Source organism: Mirounga leonina, unplaced genomic scaffold (genome assembly GCF_011800145.1).
Source record: "Mirounga leonina isolate KUSES-001 unplaced genomic scaffold, KU_Mleo_1.0 Mir_376, whole genome shotgun sequence".
Taxonomy (NCBI): Eukaryota; Metazoa; Chordata; class Mammalia; order Carnivora; family Phocidae; genus Mirounga; species Mirounga leonina.
Window position 1 is genome coordinate 6,332,358 of NW_023270718.1, and position 19,313 is coordinate 6,351,670.

At 58.1% G+C, this 19,313-nt stretch overlaps 1 protein-coding gene across 2 annotated transcripts; it reads left to right on the forward strand.

The window, feature by feature from the left end:
- Positions 1 to 1,831: 1,831 nt before the first annotated feature.
- Positions 1,832 to 17,884, forward strand: IGLON5 (IgLON family member 5). 2 transcript variants are annotated; one of them, XM_034987075.1, is made up of 8 exons: positions 1,832 to 1,942; positions 10,448 to 10,526; positions 11,183 to 11,415; positions 12,776 to 12,895; positions 14,259 to 14,393; positions 14,550 to 14,670; positions 15,204 to 15,358; positions 16,389 to 17,884. In XM_034987075.1, the coding sequence occupies exons 1-8, from the start codon at positions 1,864 to 1,866 to the stop codon at positions 16,475 to 16,477; spliced, it is 1,011 nt and encodes a 336-aa protein (XP_034842966.1). In that variant the 5' UTR covers positions 1,832 to 1,863; the 3' UTR covers positions 16,478 to 17,884. The 2 variants fall into 2 exon arrangements, with proteins under 2 accessions (XP_034842966.1, XP_034842965.1); XM_034987074.1 differs by lacking the exon at positions 1,832 to 1,942 and having other exon boundaries at positions 10,088 to 10,526.
- Positions 17,885 to 19,313: the final 1,429 nt, after the last annotated feature.

The following is a 19,313-nucleotide window of genomic DNA, read 5'->3' on the forward strand; positions in this document are numbered from 1 at the left end:
TTCTCTTGCTTCAGAGGTCAATACGGGAGACGGGGACAGGGACACCTCAGGCGGGCCCGGAGGGAGGGCCCTACCTGGTGGTGTAGGAAAGACGTTAGGGCTCGAAGCTGACGGCCGAGAAAGAATTCTTGAGACGTCTTTGGTGCAAAAAAAGTGGTTTTATTACAGCACAGGGACAGGACCCATGGGCAGAAAGAACTGCCCTGGGGTCGTGAAGAGTGGCTCATTATATACTTTCAAGTTGGGAGGGGCTTAGGGATAGCGTAAGGCTCCCAGGTATTTTGGAAACAAGGTTTCCAGGATCCTGAAGGGGGCTAGCGGTTAGGAAAAGGTCATTTATTACTGTTTAGTAAAAACTCAGTCATGAGACCCTTCAGATGTATATAGGTGGGTCATATGCTTGTCAACATGTCTCTTGAGGGGTGTAGGGGGTAGAGAAAAAGGAAGTTTCCAAAAGAATTTTTATATGTTAAAGTAGACTTACAGGATCCTGGGGATCGGGCTAAGATTGCCTTTTGCCCCTAGCAAAGTATTAACATCAAGGCAGCTGAGTTCTTAAAGGAATGTCACTTTGCCTGTTTTGAGGACTTGTCAGTGGGCTGTAGACAGTAAGGAAACTTAATAATTTTTCTTCTGCCTTTGTTTCCCACATCACATAGCAAGTGGGTGCCTGGTGGGACCAAGAGGAAAGAACTAACCACAGGTTGTTGGGATACTGGGCAGAGCCAGCAGTTTCCCCAGGATCTCTCTTCTCTTCTCAATAACCTTGGGAAATAGAGATGATTCCCTCTTGCGGGGCAGACAGGGAGGTTCTGGGAAGAGAAGTGACTTGTCTAAGGTCACACAGCCAAATAAGTGAAAGAATGGGGAGTCCAGATTTTCTGTGCCTTACCATCTCCTCCCCACTCCCACGACCAGGTCCCTGGTCCTGCCCCATTCCCCCTGTTATCCTGAGGAGGAGGACTGGAGTAAAGAGAAAAAGGAAATTTTACTCCAAGAGGCAGTGTTATTCATGAAAGTAGATAGAGAAGCTGAACTGTGTCCTGCAAGAAAAGGAACTGGAATCCTAGACTCCTGGGTCTGAGAGAAGAGGGACTGGGAGCCTGGACACCTGGGTCTGAGGGAGGAGGGGGCTGGGGGGTTGGGGGCCTGGATTCCTGGGTCTCAGGGAAGAAGGGGCTGGGGGCAGGACTCCTGAGTCTGAGGGGAGAGGGGGCTGGGGGGTTGGGGGCCTGGATTCCTGGGTCTGAGGGAGGATGGGGCTGGGGTCCTGGACTCCTGGGTCTCAGGGAAGAAGGGGCTAGGGGCAGGACTCCTGGGTCTGAGGGAGGATGGGGCTGGGGGCTAGACTCCCGGGTCTGATGGAGGAGGGGCTGGGGGCCGGGACTCCTGGGTCTATGGGAGGAGGGGGCTGGGGACCGGGACTTCTGGGTCTGAGGGAGGATGCTATTGGGACCCAAAGCAGAAGGGAGGTGGGCTCAGGAAGTGTCCCCGACCCAGGGTTCTGGGGATCCGAGATGGGAAGACGTGGGGACGCCCGGGGCGGGAGGGGGTAGGGGCCGGGCCGCAGTAACAAAGGCCTCTCCCTCCAACAAGCAACCCCCCCTCGGCCCCGCCTCCCCGGCCCCCCGCCTCCCCTGATTGGTCGGCCTTCCTGCCCGTCAGCGCCGCCCCCCTCCCCGGGTCTGCAGCAGCTCCGGCCGCCTCGTCGCACCCCCCCAGCCCCCTCCCCCCGCCCCCGCCGCCCCCCGGGCCGGTGCAGCCGCAGGCGGGGTCCCCCTCCCCCTCCCCCTCTTCCCCCGGCCTCGCGCGCCCCGGACCGGCCCCCCCTTTCCCCTCCCCCTTCGCGCCGCCGCTTCCGCGATGCCCCCCCCTGCGCCCGGGGCCCGGCTCCGGCTTCTCGTCGCCGCCGCCCTGGCCGGCCTGGCCGTCATCAGCCGAGGTACCGCAGCGTCGGGGGCGGGGGGGGTCGGCCGGGACACCGGGGTCCCGAGCCGGGATTGGGGGTGGGGGGCTGCATCCCGGGCGGAGAAGGGGGGGCCCTCCGGGCGCTGAGGTCTGGGCCCCGGGGCGGGGGGTGCATCCCCTGGCTGGGAAGGGGGTCTCGGACGTCTGGATTCGTGCCCGGGGGCAGGGTTCCGCGTCCGGGGGCTCGAGCCTGGGCCTAGGGCCGGAGGTCGGCTTCTCCGGGCGGGCGAGAGGGTCGCGGACACCTGATCCCGGCCTGGGGGCGGGAGTCTGCGGCTCGGGATCAGGGAGGGGGATCAAACGCTAAAGTAAGGGTCCCTGGGCAGGATCTCTGAACTGAGTTGGGGTGTGGAGGGGAAGTAGGATGCCCCGTCGGGGGTCTTCATCTCTGAGTGGTGACAGTCCCTGAGGGGGTCCTGGCCTGAGGGCTGGGGTGGGCCTTTCTGGGCAAAGGTGGGGGGATGGTGTCTTCCCAGGGTCTGTAAGAGAAGGCGGCAGGGGTATCCACAGACTTCCATCCCAGGGCCAGGAAAAGAAGAGGGGCTCTGGCCTCCCAGCTGGGTCACCTAGGTGGGGAGAAAGTGTTGGTGTTTGGGAGGTTGCAGTTATGTAGGGGAATGGAGCTGGTGATCCAGGAAGTTGGGGGTGCTGGGCTGGGGACTCAGATGTGGGAAGCTCTGGCTGAATAGCAGGGTTCAGAGGCTGGACTGAGGATGAGAGGAGGCAGATTAAGAAGGGAGGGAAGGGAAGGGTTAACACGGGGTCAAAGGGTTAATCTCAGCCCTGCTGAGATTGGGGATGAGTGGGGCTGGGGGCTGGTGTGTGGAGTGCAGAAGGGGAACCTGGGCAGCCTCTGGAGAGAGGATGTGGATGTCTCCTGGACCCTGTGTCTCCCCGGGGCCCCGGCATGGTCCAGGACGTGCCCCCTGAGGAGAGGAGGAGAGAGCAAGAAGGCAGGAGGCGGGGATCAGGGTTAACTCAGTGCTTCTGGAGGATTCCCCCAGGTCCTGCCCTGAACCAAGGATTACAGTCAGGGACACACGATCAGGGACAACCTAGAGTCTTCACCAGTCTCAAGGAGGCAGCGACTCTCAGCCTCCCACCCCCACACACCGGGTCACCCACAGACACATAAATACCCGTCCCCGAGTCTGACCCAGAGCCGCACTCGACGACACCCAGTCACACAAACGCAGCCCCGTGCACGCAGGACCCCCGCCCCAGGGCCTCGGCAGGCTGGAGGGCAGGCTGGAGCCTCAGCGGGTTGGCGGCTTCTCCAGCCTGACCCGTCTGGATCACCGTCTGACACTCGGACTGCCTGTCTGCCTCTCTGTCTCTGTCACTCGTCTCTTTAGGTCATTTCCAGAGGCTCCCTAGCTCTAGGGGACATCCCATTTGTCTCTGTCTCTGGGTCTCTGTCTCTCCATCCCTGCTGGCCTCAGCACAATTTCACATCTGTCCCTCCCTGCCTCAGGGACTGCTTCTCATCGTCACACGGGTGTGCCTGTCCCCCTCGTTCCTAGCCCTCTAGCCCTCTCAGTCCTCGCTCCTTTCACTCCTGGGAATTCACGTCCCATCATGGTCACCGACACCTCCCATTTTTGCCCTTGTCCTTTCCTTGTCTCTCATCTTCTCCTTCTCCTTCCCCCGCTCCTCATACTCTTGGGAGCCCCGTCCTTTCTCGCCTCTCCCTTCACCAACCCTTCTCTTCCTTCAGTCTCAAGATAACTTCCCACTTTCCACTTTGAATCTTCCAGATCCCAGAAACTGCTCTGGTACACACATCCTGGGCTGGGAGCTTCTTGGAGTCAGGAAGCGGCCTGCGACCTAGGTCAAGTCCTCTCCCACTCCTGGGCCTTGGGTTCCCCATGGGCGATCTGGGAGCAAGAGGGAATGGGGCCGGGGGGCGGGGGCGGGTGGCCTGAGACAGATCTAGGTGGTAGCATGACAACCCCACCTGCCGACAGTTGGTGCGTTCTGAAAAAAACCGGGGCGGGGGGGGAAGGGGGGCTGGGCCCATATACAAAATTGCATTTTCTCTCCTCTCTGATTCATTTGCTCTTTTCCAAATTCCAGAAGGAATGCATGCAAGTGAGCAATCCTCTACAAATATGTATTAGAGCAGATCCCAGTTTGTCCCGGCCCCACCCCTCCCAAAACGCCCTCGCTGCACTCTCTTGGGAGAGCCCGGGTCACGGCTTTCCCTCACTCAAAGTCAGACACGCAGAGTTGAACATATGTAAGGTATTGGTCTGTTGGTGGATGTTTTCCCTGAGATAGAAACAAAATAAGCCCATTTCTCTGCAACTGGCTTTTTTTTTTTTTCCACTTAACTTTAGCTCCCCGGCATCCAGAGATATGATTCTATCTTTAGTTTCTTTTCTAAATTCTTTATGCCAACACTCACACTCACACTCACACTCACATACATATATATTCACTTACAGAGGTTGCTGCCACAAGCTGTCTAGGGTGGCTGCTTTGCTCCCTGGCCGGCCGGCGAGGGGTGTTGGACGGATTGGGGCAGGCAGAACGGGGCGGGCCGGCCACTGGCCACGGCCCTCTGGGCACCCGGTCTGTCCGGACTGGATACTTGACAAATATTTCCTGAGCACAGAGTCTCTGTTCTGGGCACTGGGGATCTATATATACGCGGCCGTGAGCAAGCCAGATGAATCAAGGAGCTCTCAAGGAGCTTCTATCCTAGTGGGATGGAGAGAGATCACAACCTAAAAACAGGCAAATAAGTAAACGGGTAATTTCGGAGAGTGACAGTGAGTAGTGTAAAGAAATTAAGAGTGACTTCAGGGACGAGCTGACCATGGGAGCTCTGGGGGTTTGAGAGAGCCCTCTCTGAGCTGCAGGGAGCGGAGTTCAGACTGAAAGGAGAGAAGTCGACCTTTAAAAGATCCTGAGGAAACAGTGAAGGCAAAGGTCCTGAGGTGGGAACCAGCAGAAGGGAGTAGCCAGCATGTGATGGAAACTGCCAGGGCTCTTGGCTCAGCGTCTGGAGTCCAGGCATCTGTCCTGGGAAGGCCCCTACACTTGGAGGCCAGCAGAGAGGAAGGGGGCTCGGAGGGTTCCAGCCCCTTCTCACCAGCTCTCCCCTGCCAGAGCCACACCCCTCCCCATGCATTCCCCACCCCTCCCTGGGTCCAGCCTCACTTCAGCCTCAGCTTCCCCTCGGTGGGTTCCAGAACTGTGGAATCCAAGCCTTCCCTCGTTGGAGGGTCCCAGCTTCACCGAAGTTCCCCCTCTGAGGGGTAGCAGGAGGTGCTTATCTCTAACCCAAGGCCCTCCATCTTGTGAGAAATCTCTTTCTCTCTGAACGGGAGGAACCTCACCTACCAGTGACCTTCATGCCTTGACTTACCAAGCAGGTGTGAGGGCTACTAGTAGACTGACAGGGACCCAAGTGGTCCTTCTTGTCACCACTGGCCCCCCAGACCAGCTGGGGCACCTGCCACATCATCATCCCTTCAGCCAGCGCACGAGAGGGCTGTTGGCAAGCGCTCAGCTAGCAGGCTCTGCGTTGAACCTGTTGCTTCGGTGACCTCTTTTCATCCTCCCCGCCACCCACAGCGTGGTGCGGGAGGCCCAACGATCGTCCCCATTCACACAGGGAGAAACTTGAGTCCCAGGGAGGTGAAGGAAGTTGTGCAACTAACGGGCAGCGCGGGACTCGAACCCTGGCAGCCCGGGGCCCCAGTCTGTTCTTTCAGCGGCCCGGTTATGCTCGCTTGGTGGTGTCAGAGCAGATGTGGACAGGGCACCAGGACAGGACATGGGTCGCCGACTCAACGCCGGCGGGTGCAGCGCACAGAGCAACGGATGCCCCGCCCCCACCCCAGGGGACTGACACCGAACCAGGGATAGCAATAGATGTTTCTTAAAAAAGAAGGAACAGCTAACATTTATTGGACCCTTTCTGCATGCTAAGCGCTGAGCTAAACATTTTGCTTGCATCTTCTCATGGACTCCCTCACAAAACCCTCAGAGGGAAGGACTGGGTTTTTTTTTTTTCTCCTTTTAATAGATGGGGAAACTGAGGCTCAGACTGTCCGGGGTTCACCCAGCCAGGAAATGGTGGGGCAGACATCTGACCTCCTAGCACAGATTCCTCCTGGCTTTCTTATCCAGTCTCTCAAGAGCATTCATTCTCCCTACAAACACTTCCCTGTTCTGGGCTAAGCCCAGCTCTGGGGGACACAGCTAAGATTCAGGCCGGGGGGGCACCCCTGAACACTGTCCCAGCTGAGTCAGAGGGTATCCAGCAGAAAGCGTTGAGACTCTCTGTCTTGAACAGTCAGGGAGGCCCTCCTGGAGGAGGGGGCACTTGAGTTTGGGTCTTGAAGAATGAGTAGGAGTTCAAGAGTTGAAGACATGTGTTGTAGGTATCTATTTACATTCACTCTTTCAACAGATATTTCCCAAGGTCTCCAGCGTCAGGCCGTATGCTGGGAGATGCTGAGGATACAGACCTGAGTCAGCCCCAGGGTCTGCCCTCAAGAAACTTCTAGTCTGAAGGGGCAAACAGACACAGATGGCCACCACGGTGTGATGTGAGCTCTAATGGAGGTAGTCCAGGCATTGTGGGAATACAGACCAGGCTTAGAGGGGGTAGGGAGGGCTTCCCAGTATTAAGGGAGAGTTTTCCAAACAGAATTCCTACAGAGTGGCTCTCACGAGCCCCAGCTTATTTATTTATACATTAAACATCTTTCGAGGCCTCCTGTGGGCCAGGCCCAGAGCCAGCAATGCTGGAACCCTGGAGGGGGGTCAGACCCTCGCCCCTCCCTGAGGGGCTCCCATCTGGTGAGGGAAGCAGGCTCAGACAGGATCCGGGGAAGAGCTGTGCTCAGGGACAGAGTGGGTGATGGAATGACTAACCTGACCCGTACCTCCACTTACTGAAGCCCAGAAAAGGGAAGGGACTTGCCCAAGGTCACACAGCAGGGAGGGGGGGGGTCTTGATCCTGGAGCCTGGGAATTGTGTGAGACAGGCATGCAGACTCATGACATCCAAATGTATAGACACAGGGCCCAAGAATCCAAGACCCGCCAGAGACGTGGATTCCTTCATCACTTATCTCCTGGGACTGCCCTCTAGCTGAGCCTGGAGCTGGGCATGCTGGGGACACAGATGGTCTGGGCCAGGCTCTGCCCTGGAGGAGCAGGTGGGGGAGGCAGATGACTCCAATCCAAGGTGCCCTGGGAACAGGGCAGGAGCTCATATGTGCTGTCTCTCCTAGGAGAGGCCTCATTATACTAGACCCCTGGGGAAGGAGAAGCATCTTTTGTCATAAACCGTGGGACAGAGGGACAAGGAGAAAAGTGGGGAATGCAGAGCTGGGCCACACACACGCACTAGGGGAGACAAAGCAGGAGAGTGACCCCAGGGCCCCAGACCCAGGTTGAGGGGCTGGGCCTTTGTCCTGGGGGCAGTAGGGAGCCACGGGAGCAGGGGGGCAGCTCTGAGTGTTGGAAAGATCCCTCTGGACGGAGTGTGTGTCTGTCTCTATTTCTGTCTGTTAGGACATAGGATTGAGGTCCTGCCTGCCCGTGTCTGTGGGCTTAGCTCCCAGGGCGGCAGCTGGGTGTAGTCCGGGGCTTAGCCCGGGAGCCCTGGGTCCCTGCAGCCTGGGGGGACCTTGGACAGCTCCGTCTTCAACCCTAGGCCTCCTGTAACCTTGGAGGTTTGGGCGTCATCGGGCGAGGAGGGGGGATTGTGCCCCCTGTGGGACATCGGGCAATGTCCAGAGGCAGTTGTGGTGGTCACCACTGTGAAGTGGGCCTCGAGTGGGTAGAGGCCGGGGATGCTGCTGAACATCCTGTGGTGCGGAGTCCCCACAGTCCCTCGTGGGGACAGGAGAGTCCCCACAGTGGAGAAGCATCTGGCCCCAAACGTCAGTGGGCCCAACGTGGAGGAGCCTGGGTCTAGCAGTGTGTGAGCAGGAGTATGACAGGTCCTGTGGCATGTGTGTGCTCGGATGTGTGCGTGATCTGATCGTCAGTGACAGCGTGACTGCGTGTGCCCGATTCTTGGCCCAGGGCGGCTCCTTTGTATTTGAGAGGCTCTGAGAGTCTAACGTTTCCTTGCACTCTGTAGCTTTTTTTTTTTTAAGATTTTATTTATTTATTTGAGAGAGCGAGACAGAGAGAGAGAGCACATGAGAGGGGGGGAGGGTCAGAGGGAGAAGCAGACCCCCTGCCGAGCAGGGAGCCCGACGCGGGACTCGATCCCGGGACTCCAGGATCACGACCTGAGCCGAAGGCAGTCGCTCAACCAACTGAGCCACCCAGGCGCCCCACTCTGTAGCTTTCTGCACGACTTTCCAGAGTGCAGGGGCGGGGGGTGGTGAGCATGGCCCTTGGGCTGGTAGTGTCAGCCTGACTGATGAGGTCAGTGTGTGCGTGTGTGTGTGTGAGGGGGGGGGGCTCCCTGGATGGGCTGTAACGGGGTGTACGTGGACTGCACCCGCGTGTGGGGGGCTCTTGGTGTTGGTGCAACAGTGTGGGTCTAGTTGTATATGGTGGGGTGACCTTCTGCTGGGGCTGGGCCCTGGGCTGTGTGTCAGCGGGCGCGCGTGTGCACCCAGGCCCCTGAGCAGGCCCCATGGCCATCCGGGTGCTGGAGCGTCGGACTGTTTCCTGGCCCAGCCCGGGCTCCGGGTGTCTCCCGTGGGCCCTGGCGATGTGTCTGTGTCTGTGCGTGTCCCAGGACTGTGCGTGGTAGCGTCCCCTCTGCACAACTCGGGGGAAGGCAGGCCCCTTCCCTGCATCCAGAAGTGACTCCGGCCACGGTGAGGGGCTGCAGGGCCCACCCCAAGCCCCCGGGACCTGGGGGGCCCACCGCACTGGCCCTGCCCCAGCCCAGTCCTGAGGGGCTGCTGATGGAGAGGGCCCCCGGGAGCTGTTGGGGCGGCACGGGCAATTAATTCATTAGATTAATGAGCTCCTCGTGCCAGAGCGGGGGCAGGGCAGCCCCACGCAGGGCCCTCCTTCCCCAGGCATCCAAGGTCATCCAGCCTCCTCTCCCCTGCCCAGTGCCGGCTCCATCCGCCTCCGCATGCCCAGCCCCCACTCCCTGGCCCTGGTCCAGCCCGCCGGCCACGGTCCACGGAGATGAATAGGTGGGGGTGGGGGCTGCGCCGGGCGACGGTGCCCGTGAGCTGTGCTGGAGGGTGCGGGCAGGCGTGGGCGTGCGCCTGCGAGTGTGCCCCGTGAGCATGGGCAGGCGGGTGCGTCTGGAGACGCGTGTGTGTGGCTGCACACAGGGCCCAAGGGCGTACCTGTGCATCCGGGACAGGTGTGTGTCCGAGGGGATGCACGCACGCATCTGTGTTTGCGTGCACGTGTTTGCATCTCTGTGTCTGCAGGTCCGCGTACTCATGTGGGTGGCTCTGTGTGTTTCCGTGTGTTTCTGAGTGGACATGTGCACATGTATCTGTGTGTATGTATGTACGCACCATGAGCCTGGATATGTGTGTATACATGCCCATGTACGTGTGCATGTGTGTGCATGTGTGTGCACCTGTGTGTTCTTGAACTTTGAGCGTGTGTGTGTGCGCATCTGTGTGGACACGTGTGCGCGCGTGTGTATCCCTGTGTACACGTGTATCTGTGTACGTGTGTGTGCATCTGTGTGGACACGTGTGTGCACGTGTGTGTATCCCTGTTACACGTGTGTCTGTGTACGTGTGTGCGCATGTGTGTGGCCATGTGTGTGTATCCGTGTACACGTGTATCTGTGTACGTGTGTGCGCATCTGTGTGGACACGTGTGTGCACGTGTCTGTATCCCTGTGTACACGTGTGTGTATCCCTGTGTACACGTGTATCTGTGTACGTGTGTGCATGTGTGGACACGTGTGTGCACATGTGTGTATCCCTGTGTACACGTGTGTCTGTGTACATGTGTGTGCATCTGTGTGGACACGTGCGCGTGCATCTGTGTGGACGTGTGTGCACATGTGTGTGTATCCCTGTGTACACGTGTGTCTGTGTACGTGTGTGCATCTGTGTGGACACGTGTGTGTATCCCTGTGTACACGTGTGTCTGTGTACGTGTGTGTGCATCTGTGTGGACACGTGTGCGCGCGTGTGTGTATCCCTGTGTACACGTGTGTCTGTGTACGTGTGTGCTGTGTGTACATCTGCATACACATTTATGCAGCTGTGGATCTGCGAACGTATATGTGTGTGAATCTGTGTGTGTGCGCGCACACGCGTGTCTGTGTGCTGTACCCGGAGTGTCTCTGGAGGTGTGTAGGCTTGTGTGTCCCAGTCTGTGCGTCAGTGTGAGCTTGTGGAAAGGAACATGTTGCGTGTGTCTGCTCCAAGCGCGTCTGCCGTGCATCTCTGGAAACATCGATGAATGTGTGTGCCAGGGAGTGTGGGGAACGTCCGTGTGTGCGAGGGCATGTGCGCGTGCGTGCAGACGCGTCCAGTCCCTGCTGAGCTGCCCCTCCCGTCCGCAGGGCTGCTGTCCCAGAGCCTGGAGTTCAGCTCTCCCGCGGACAACTACACGGTGTGCGAAGGGGACAACGCCACCCTCAGGTACGTCCCATCTCGGGGACTCCGGAATCACCCAGTCCTGCTCCTTGGCCTTCCTTAGGGGAAGACACACAGCCCAGCCCCTGTCGGTCAGGAAAAGTAGTTAGAGGCGTGGACTCGAGGCCTGGTTCTGTGCCTGGGCCTCAGTGTCCCCATCTGTCAAATGGGTGGAGGAATGATAACCACTGTGAGGGCTGTCATGGCGATTCAAGATTTTGTACTCACACTCCGAGTCCAGAGAGCATGGCACACTGTGACCGCTTAGCAGACGAGAGTCAGGCTTATTTCCTCCGGACGATGCTGCCCCCCACACTGCGTCTGCCCCTCCCTCTGGTCTCTGTCCCCCTCTCCCTGGGTCTCTCTCCCTCATCTCTGCAACTCTTTCTCTCTTAGAGTGCTCCAGATACTTTTCCAGTCTCTAGCACACATCACTCAGTAACCATCAGCTAACCTTCCGCTGTGCACTTGGGCTCAAACTTGAGGCTCAGTTTACCCACTTGTAAAGTGGGCACAATCCCCTCTGCCTCACAGGGCCTCCGTGGGAATTGGCAATGCAGTAGGCCTTCCTCTCCCCACCTCCAAGCCCCTACGATGGCGGAGCCTGGAGGGCCTTCTGGGGTGGGGGAGAGAAGAACCTTCCTCCCTTGTCTTTCCTGAAGCTGCTTCATTGACGAGCATGTGACCCGCGTGGCCTGGCTGAACCGCTCCAACATCCTGTACGCGGGCAATGACCGCTGGACCAGTGACCCGCGGGTGCGGCTGCTCATCAACACGCCCGAGGAGTTCTCCATCCTCATCACCCAGGTGGGGCTCGGCGACGAGGGCCTCTACACCTGCTCCTTCCAGACCCGCCACCAGCCGTACACCACTCAGGTCTACCTCATCGTGCATGGTGAGCCTTCAGCCGCGCCTTGGGTGGCAGAGGGGGTGGAGGGCACGAGGGAGAGAGAATCCTCGCATCCTCACCAATGGTCTGATCCCCGATCCCGGGGATACATGGTGTGGAAGGCAGGCACACACCCTGCCCTCGCGGATTTCAGCCAAGCAAAAGGAGGGACAGTCTCCCAGAAAGTGACACTTCAGCGTGACAGCTTCTAGGGCAGGAGAGCTGCAGGGGTGAGGGGGTGCTCAGGGAAGACTGCAGCCATCCACTTGGCTCTGTTTACTGAGCACCTACTATGTGCAGGCATTGCTCTAGGCCCGGGGGATGGAGAAGGAGCCAGGCGGGCTGTCCCTGCCCTTTTGAAGCTGACTTTCTAAGGAGGCGGCTTCCCAGACATAATGTCTGAGCTGAGACCTTCAGCTGGGGGCAGAGCTGGTACTGGAAACGGAGCGGCGCTGCAGGGGCCAGGGGAGAAAACGAGTCAGGTGTGCAGAACAGGTCCCGCGTGGCTGGATGCCCCAGAATTCAGAGAGCGAGAGGTGGGCAGGAGACAGAGAGAGCAACAGGGGACAGAGCTCAGGTGGCTGGAGGGCAGGGAGCAGTTGGAGAGACAGGGAACCAGAGACAAAGACAGCCCAGTGGGGCCATGACAAGCCCCGACTCGGGAGCCAGACCACCCAGGTGCTGAGGGACCCTGAGCAAGCAGGGCGGCCTCGGACTCCTCATCTGCAAAATGGGGATGACTCTGTCGTGCATCAAATCCAAGACATGGTCAACTGGAAGGGGCATCTTTGTTTTCTGCTCTGCCAAAAAAGAAAAGAAAAGTAACCCTGCCAATTAAATCAGGCCATCCTGATTGGAACGATGTTCCGGCGGATGCGGGAAACTGCCATGTGTGTTAGAATTGACGAATATAGCAACATCTACCCCAGGGGGTGGCAGGGTGGTGAAGGTTTAATGAGCTAATGTGTATAAAACACTTAGAACAGGGTTACCACGCTGGAAGCACCATATGAGTATTTGTTATAGAAACTAATTGTTTAAAATAAGAATAATAACAATAATTAATAAAAGTGGACAGAGATAAGGTGGGAGGAATTCAAACCAGAAGGCAGAGAAACCAAGTTAGGATGAAGGGAGAGACAGAGACAGAGACAGAGACTGAGAAAGAACAGGAAAGAGAGAGACTAGCAGTTAGACAAGGAGCCAGACCTAGAGGGGCAACGGGGAAACACAGAATTCTTAGAAAGACAGAGGGCATGTTGGCTGGACCCCTGGGTCTAAGGGAGGAGGGGCTGGGGGCCAGGGTTCCTGGGTCCTGGGAAGCCATATTCAGCCTCTCACTGACCTCTCCCCTCCCGGCCTGCAGTCCCCGCCCGCATCGTGAACATCTCCTCCCCTGTGACGGTGAATGAGGGGGGCAACGTGAACCTGCTTTGCCTGGCTGTGGGACGGCCAGAGCCCACGGTCACCTGGAGACAGCTCCGAGGTGAGGACCCCACCCCTGGCCCAAAGCCCCTTTCCCCGCTCCACAATCTGGGCCCCTCGATTCCCCATATCCCTAGCTAGATTCCCAGAGTCCCCCCCTTCCATGACTTGCTTCCCTCCCTCCACCCTGATCCCATTATGTCACCAGCAGCCCAGAGCCTTAGAGCCTTCACCACCTGCAGGCCTGAACCATTTCCTCTAACTCACCTGCTAGACCCCAGCCTGCACCCTGTCCCCACGCCAGGAGCCGTGGTCTCTTCCCCACCGGCTCACGTAATTCTGGGTTCTGAATCCCTACAACTAACCCTAAGTCACGTTATAACCAGTGGCCCCTGCCCCTGTTCCCATCTCCTGGTCACCTCACTACATCTCCTCTGCGGGACGCTCTAACTCAGCAGTTCTCAAAGTGTGGTCCCCAGACCAGCAGCATCGGCATCACCGGGAGCTTGCCAGAAATGCACATTCTGGGCCCATCCCAGGCCTAATGAATTAGAACCTCCCTCCACCCACGACCCCCACCAGTCTGTATTAACAAGCCCTTCAGGTGATTCTGGTGATGGAGCTGAGAACCACTACTCTAGGCTTCCCCCAAACATAGCACCAAGATACCTGAACATGACATCCCAGATCCTGGACATCCACCACCCTTTTACGTGGATCTCCACCCCTATCCCCCAGATCCCTAGACCCTCATTCACTGGGTCTTTAGAGACCAATGGTGCCAATCACTCTATCCCCCGAGACCCCAGAACCCAATAACTAGGTCTCAGATCCTGGATCCTTTCCCACCTGGTCATCTGAGCCCCACAATCCTGGGCTTGAGACCCTGGGTCCCTGGATGCCTGTAGTCCCAAAGGATCTTCTGAACCTGGTGATGTGTCATGAACCCCCAGGTATCTGGATTGCTGATCCCAATTACTAGATCCTGATTCCTTGAACCCAAGAATAAGATCCCAGAACTCTGGACCCCCCACCCCACCCCTTGGGTCTGTATTATCTGGATCTTTCTGAGCTCCAAGATCCTGGGATCCTCCCCACTGGGTACTGTGAGCCTCATGATCTGAACCGTGAGCTCCCAGATCCCTGGATCTGTTGCATCCCCAAATTCTAGGACCTGCCCCATTGGGTTCTAGTTACAAGCCCCAGACCCTCATTCCCTGCCCCACACCCCTAGCAGGAGATCCCAGGCCGTGGATCCACACCCCCGCCCCAAACCCCTGCAAACCCCTCCTGGCTCTCACTGACCCGGGCACTCCAAGCCCTGCGGTGCCTGCCCCGCTGATGTGTGTCCGTGTTGTGCCCGTGTTGTCCCGTGTTAAGTGTTTGTGTCCGGCCCCGCCCCCTCCCCTTCCCTCCCCGCACAGACGGTTTCACCTCGGAGGGCGAGATCCTGGAGATTTCTGACATCCAGCGAGGCCAGGCCGGGGAATATGAGTGCGTGACTCACAACGGCGTGAACTCGGCACCCGACAGCCGCCGTGTGCTGGTCACAGTCAACTGTGAGCCCTTTGGCACTGGGCGTGAAAGGGGGGCAGGCCCTGGGTCCCTGGGGAGGAGGATGGGGGTGCTGGACTCTTGGGAAGGAGGGGGATGGGGACAGAACCCTTTAGGCCTCACCTCGCTAGGAGAATTCACTAACTCTTGCCCCTCGCCAGATCCTCCGACCATCACGGACGTGACCAGTGCCCGCACGGCCCTGGGCCGGGCCGCCCTCCTGCGCTGCGAAGCCATGGCGGTGCCCCCCGCGGACTTCCAGTGGTACAAGGATGACAGACTGTGAGGACAACACCGGGGCGGGCCAAGGGGGAGGTGGGGAAGGTAGCCGAGCCCTAGGTCCCGAGAACTGGGGAATCCAGCTTCCAGGGAATGGGGTCCGCTGGGCCCCAGCGAGATCGCGGGGGCTTACTGGAAACTCGGGTCCCACAATGATGAATGTTGGAAGCTTGGTCTCTTCAGGCTATTCAGGGAGATGTTCGGGGGTCGATGCTGAGGGTGTGGCGGGGAAGCTTCAGAGGACCATTGGGGTGCGGGTCCAGCAGGGTCTGGGAGGCTGTAGAGATTGGGGGCACACGCTGGGAGAGTCCAGTGACCCTGAGGGGCAGGGGTGCCTGGAGAGGGGTGTCTGTGGGAGTGGTCTGGGGACCCATGGGCAGCTAGAGCCCGAAGCCAGGGATCTCTGGGGTAGGGGGCAGAATGCGGGGTCCCCGGGAAATCGGGGAGCCTGAGAGTCGGGGGGAGTGGGCTCTGCGCCCCGAGGGGGTCCCGGGCCAGGGTTCCACGGCCCGGTCCCTGACCCGGATCCCCGGCAGGCTGATCAGCGGCACAGCCGAGGGCCTGAAGGTGCAGACGGAGCGCACCCGCTCGATGCTTCTCTTCGCCAACGTGAGCGCCCGGCATTACGGCAACTACACCTGTCGCGCCGCCAACCGGCTGGGCATGTCCAGCGCTTCCATGCGGCTCCTGCGTGCGTCCGAGAGGCAGGGGCGGGGCCGGGCGGGGGGCGGGGCCGGGACTATCCCAGACTGACTGCGAACTTGGGAAAGTGACGGACGCTGAGACCCAAGCAGTGGGACGGAGCGAGAAACCCATCCCTTCCATGAGTGTCGGTTCATTGAGCGTCCACTAGGGGGAGGAACTGAGACTTGAATGGTAAGAAGCAGCCAGCCCTGCCAAGATCTGCGGGAAGAGCTTTGCGGACGGAGGGAACGGTGTATGTATGCAAAGGCACAGCAAGGAGGCTAGCATGACCTGAGCAGAGTGATCGCCGTGGAGCCTGAGGCTAAAGAGGAAGGGAGAGGCAGAGTTTCATGGGCCCCGGAAAGGATTTTGGATTTTATTCTACTGTAGGGTGAGGCCGCTGGAGGCTATTAAGCAAGGGACTGACCACGCGGTTGACGCTTCTAAAGAGAATCACTGTTTGAGGAATGGCCTGTAGGGGGCGCAAGATGGAGGCAGAGGGACCAGGGAGGAGGTCCTGCCGGAATCGAGGGCCCGAGCGGCGGCACAAAGTCGCTGTATCGCGGAGATGTTTTGAAGGTGGAGGCAAGGAGGAAGTGGAGTCGTGGCGATCGCAGGTGTTGGCTCGAGTAGCTGGGTGAATGGGGATGTAGCAGTAAAGTACTGAAGTGGAGAGATATTGGGGAGGGGGCAGTAGCCAGTCTCGGGGAGAAAAGTCAAGAGTACCATCTCGGCCGCGCTGACTGCAAGACGCTTCGCAGCATCCTGGATAGACGTAAACGGTGCAATGCGAAGATCTGAGAAAGACGGGGAATAAGAGAGAGGGACTGAGTGGCAGAGAGAAACAATGTTCAGCAAGATGCTAAGACTCCGAACAGAGTGGGGAGAGCAGGCACACCGAGCGAAAGCCCCAGAAAGACCCCTAGAGAGGGAGGCTCAAAGACACCCTCAGAGACAGGGCGGACACAAGGCACCGCCAGACACACATGGGGTCTCCCCTCCCCAGGCCACTCCCGTGACCCTCTCTCTTTCCCCAGGCCCAGGATCCCTGGAGAACTCAGCCCCGAGGCCCCCGGGGCCCCTGACCCTCCTCTGGGCCCTGGGCTGGCTGTGGTGGAGGATGTAGGAAGAACCCAGTGCAGCTCGCCTCCCCCTGCGCGGGGCCTGAGGCCGGGAGCGAGAGAAAAAGGGAGAGCAAGCGCCGTGGGTCTCGAGGGGGCGGAAGAGCTCTCTGCCACCGAGGAGGAAGAAGAGAGGAGGAGGAAGAGGAGGAAAGCTCTTTAGAGAACCCATCACTGTGAGGGATAACGCAAAATTATGCATCTTTCTACAGCCATTTTCGCCGCCGTTCACGTTTCCGATTGTGACCCAGCCCCGGCCACCCCACACCCCTCTCTTAGCTCAGGCTGTCAACTGGATCGTGTGTATGTAGTGGGTGTGTGTGAGCATGAGCCTGCACGTGTGTGTATGTGGGGGGGGGGAAGGGGCTCAGCAATCTTCCCTCCCCCCAAACCCCCACGCCCACCGCCCCCAATGCTGCTGCCTCTCACCTCTGGCTGGAGGTAGGTATGTGGGCTTCTCGACAGAAGCTGTGAGGAGAGGTTTTCCAGGCTCCCCGGGGTCCCAGTATGTGCACGCACACTACCCCCGCCCCTCCCTGTTGAAAGAGTGTCTCCTGGCCAGGTTGGGAGTGAGGAGGGGTGTCACGCACTCACCTGTCAAGCTCTCATTCAGCCTTTGTGAGCAGGTGGGGGATCTCCATCTTGGCTCTGGGCCTCCTTGCTGTCAACCACCAGCTGCCTGTAGCCGGAGGCCCCACCACTGGCTCAGCAGCCTGAGACCTTCCCACTCTCTCTGCCCCCCTCCCCTACCCCGACTTTCGGGCCCCATCTGGGCCAATCGGTGCTTCCATCCAACGGTCAGACTGGTGCCTGTGCTCACCTGTCTGTCTCAGTGCTTTGCCCTACCCCACCCCCGCCCGACTCCCCTCAGCCCCCTGCAGCCATCCACAGGTGTGGGCTTGCCGGTCTACCACTCCCTGGCCTCTCCACCAACTGCACCTCCCAAAGGCTAACCTGACGGCCCTCACACACACTCCGATAGACACACACACACATATCAGCGACTGGGACCAGCAATAGCCCCCTGGCTCCAGCTGACCTATAGCTGGTGACCAGCTTGTAGTTCCCCTGAGGGTGGGCAACTTGTCAGGAGGGGGCACTGAGAGGCTGTAACCTTAGCTCTGCTGTAGGAATATGCGATCCTGGCACACTACACCACACAAAGTGGGGAAGAGAGAGGCATCACAGATATCCCCAGTCCAGACCAAGATGTCAAGTCACCAGCTCTGACTCCTGGGAGACCCGCTAGAAACACCCCAAACCACACTACCCAGAGCTTGGGGAGGAAGAACTCAGAGCAGGGGCAGGGGGGCAAGGGGCAGTGACTGTACCTCAGACGGGGGCGTGGGCCCCATCCCACATTGTCTTCCATCCCCAGGGTCCGGGGGGCTGGGGAGGGGTGGGGGAGGGATGCCAGGGAGGGGGCGGGGGGCCCTGGGGGCCATGTGTTCCGATTCATGGGGAGTGTTGAGACCACCACACCAATAAACGCCTTTTTCCAAAGTCTCTGCCTGCCAAGCGTCAGGGTCATTAAGGATTTGGGTGAGTGGAGGGCAAAGGGTCATTGGTGGTACCTCCCCGACATCATTTCTACCCTCTCTCTCTCTTTCGGTAGATTTGGAATTGATCCATTACACAGTGATATGAGGCCTATCTAGATCTGCACAGTTGCTTTTCCCCATTACATGGAAAATCTTGGGTCCGTGGGGATAGTGGTGGAGAAGATAGCATGTACAGGCTGAGAATGATAGAAACACTACGGAGTTCAGAGAGGAACGTCTAAAGAAACTGAGTCCATGCTGACATCGTTTGAGTAGCTGGATCAAAATGTACGTGCCGCCCACCTTCATTTACATAAGCAATACAGTCCCCTGAATGTATAAGCCAAGTTGTGTTATGTTTCTTACTAGTGATTAAAAAGAAATGAAAGGTCTAACTGATATAGAAAAGATATAGAAGATCCAGGTACCCAGGACCCCAGCCTTCACCTTTCCAAAAAGATCCAAGAGCTCTGTTTCCCTAAAGGCCTCTTTCATCCCCATCTTTAACCAGAATACCTCACATCCTTCCCTTCCCTGGGAGACGGATGCATTAGTTGTTTCTTCCTTCTTTGCTGTCAGACCCACCTCCCATGATATAGGTTGAGATGTTTGGTTTCCCAGCCTCTCTTGCAGTGATGTGGCTAATTTGGGGTCAAAAAGGGAAGTTTGCCGATGGGCTTCCAGGAAAGTTTTTTCCTCACTCATGAGGTTGGTCGAGGGAAGGAGTGTGGGAAGGGAACCTTGCTCCCTTCCTTTTGTCTTCAGATACAGTTGTGTGAAGAGGTGATGCCTGGAGCTCTAGCAGCCATCTTGCCACATAAGACAATATGCCAACCCACTGAGGGTGGCCGAACAGAAGGATGCAGAGAGCTCAGGTCCTTCACGGGGTTGCTAAGTTGCTGAGCCAGCCTGAAACCACCATTTATTTTGCTACCATTTATTTTGTTACTTGCAGCCAAGGGAATCTTCATTGACACACTCCCGAAATTTCCAGTGAGAAACCCAGCTAAGAAAGAAAGGCATCGTGCTGGGGAGAGCAGCCGCAAGCCCAGCCTTCCACTGGCGCCACAATATTTGCTCAGTCAACCAATATTTATTGATTACCTGCTGTGTGCCAGGCTCTGTGTTAAGTGCTGGAAATAATGACATGGTCTCTGCCTTCCTGACATTCTCAGTTTAGAGAGGGAGGCAGAGGTTAAACAAGTACATACAGATTTCAGTGAGAGAAGCCAGAGGTTCAGAGGCTGTGGGACCAAACCCATGACCACGGCAGCCTCCTAAGCTGGTAATGGTTACATTT

Coding starts and splice junctions, on each gene's coding strand:
- IGLON5 (XM_034987074.1), top strand. CDS start 10,345: ATGTGTGTGCCAGGGAGTGTGGGGAACGTCCGTGTGTGCGAGGGCATG. Junction 10,527..11,182: donor GGGGACAACGCCACCCTCAG/GTACGTCCCATC, acceptor TCTTTCCTGAAG/CTGCTTCATTGACGAGCATG. Junction 14,671..15,203: donor TGGTACAAGGATGACAGACT/GTGAGGACAACA, acceptor GATCCCCGGCAG/GCTGATCAGCGGCACAGCCG.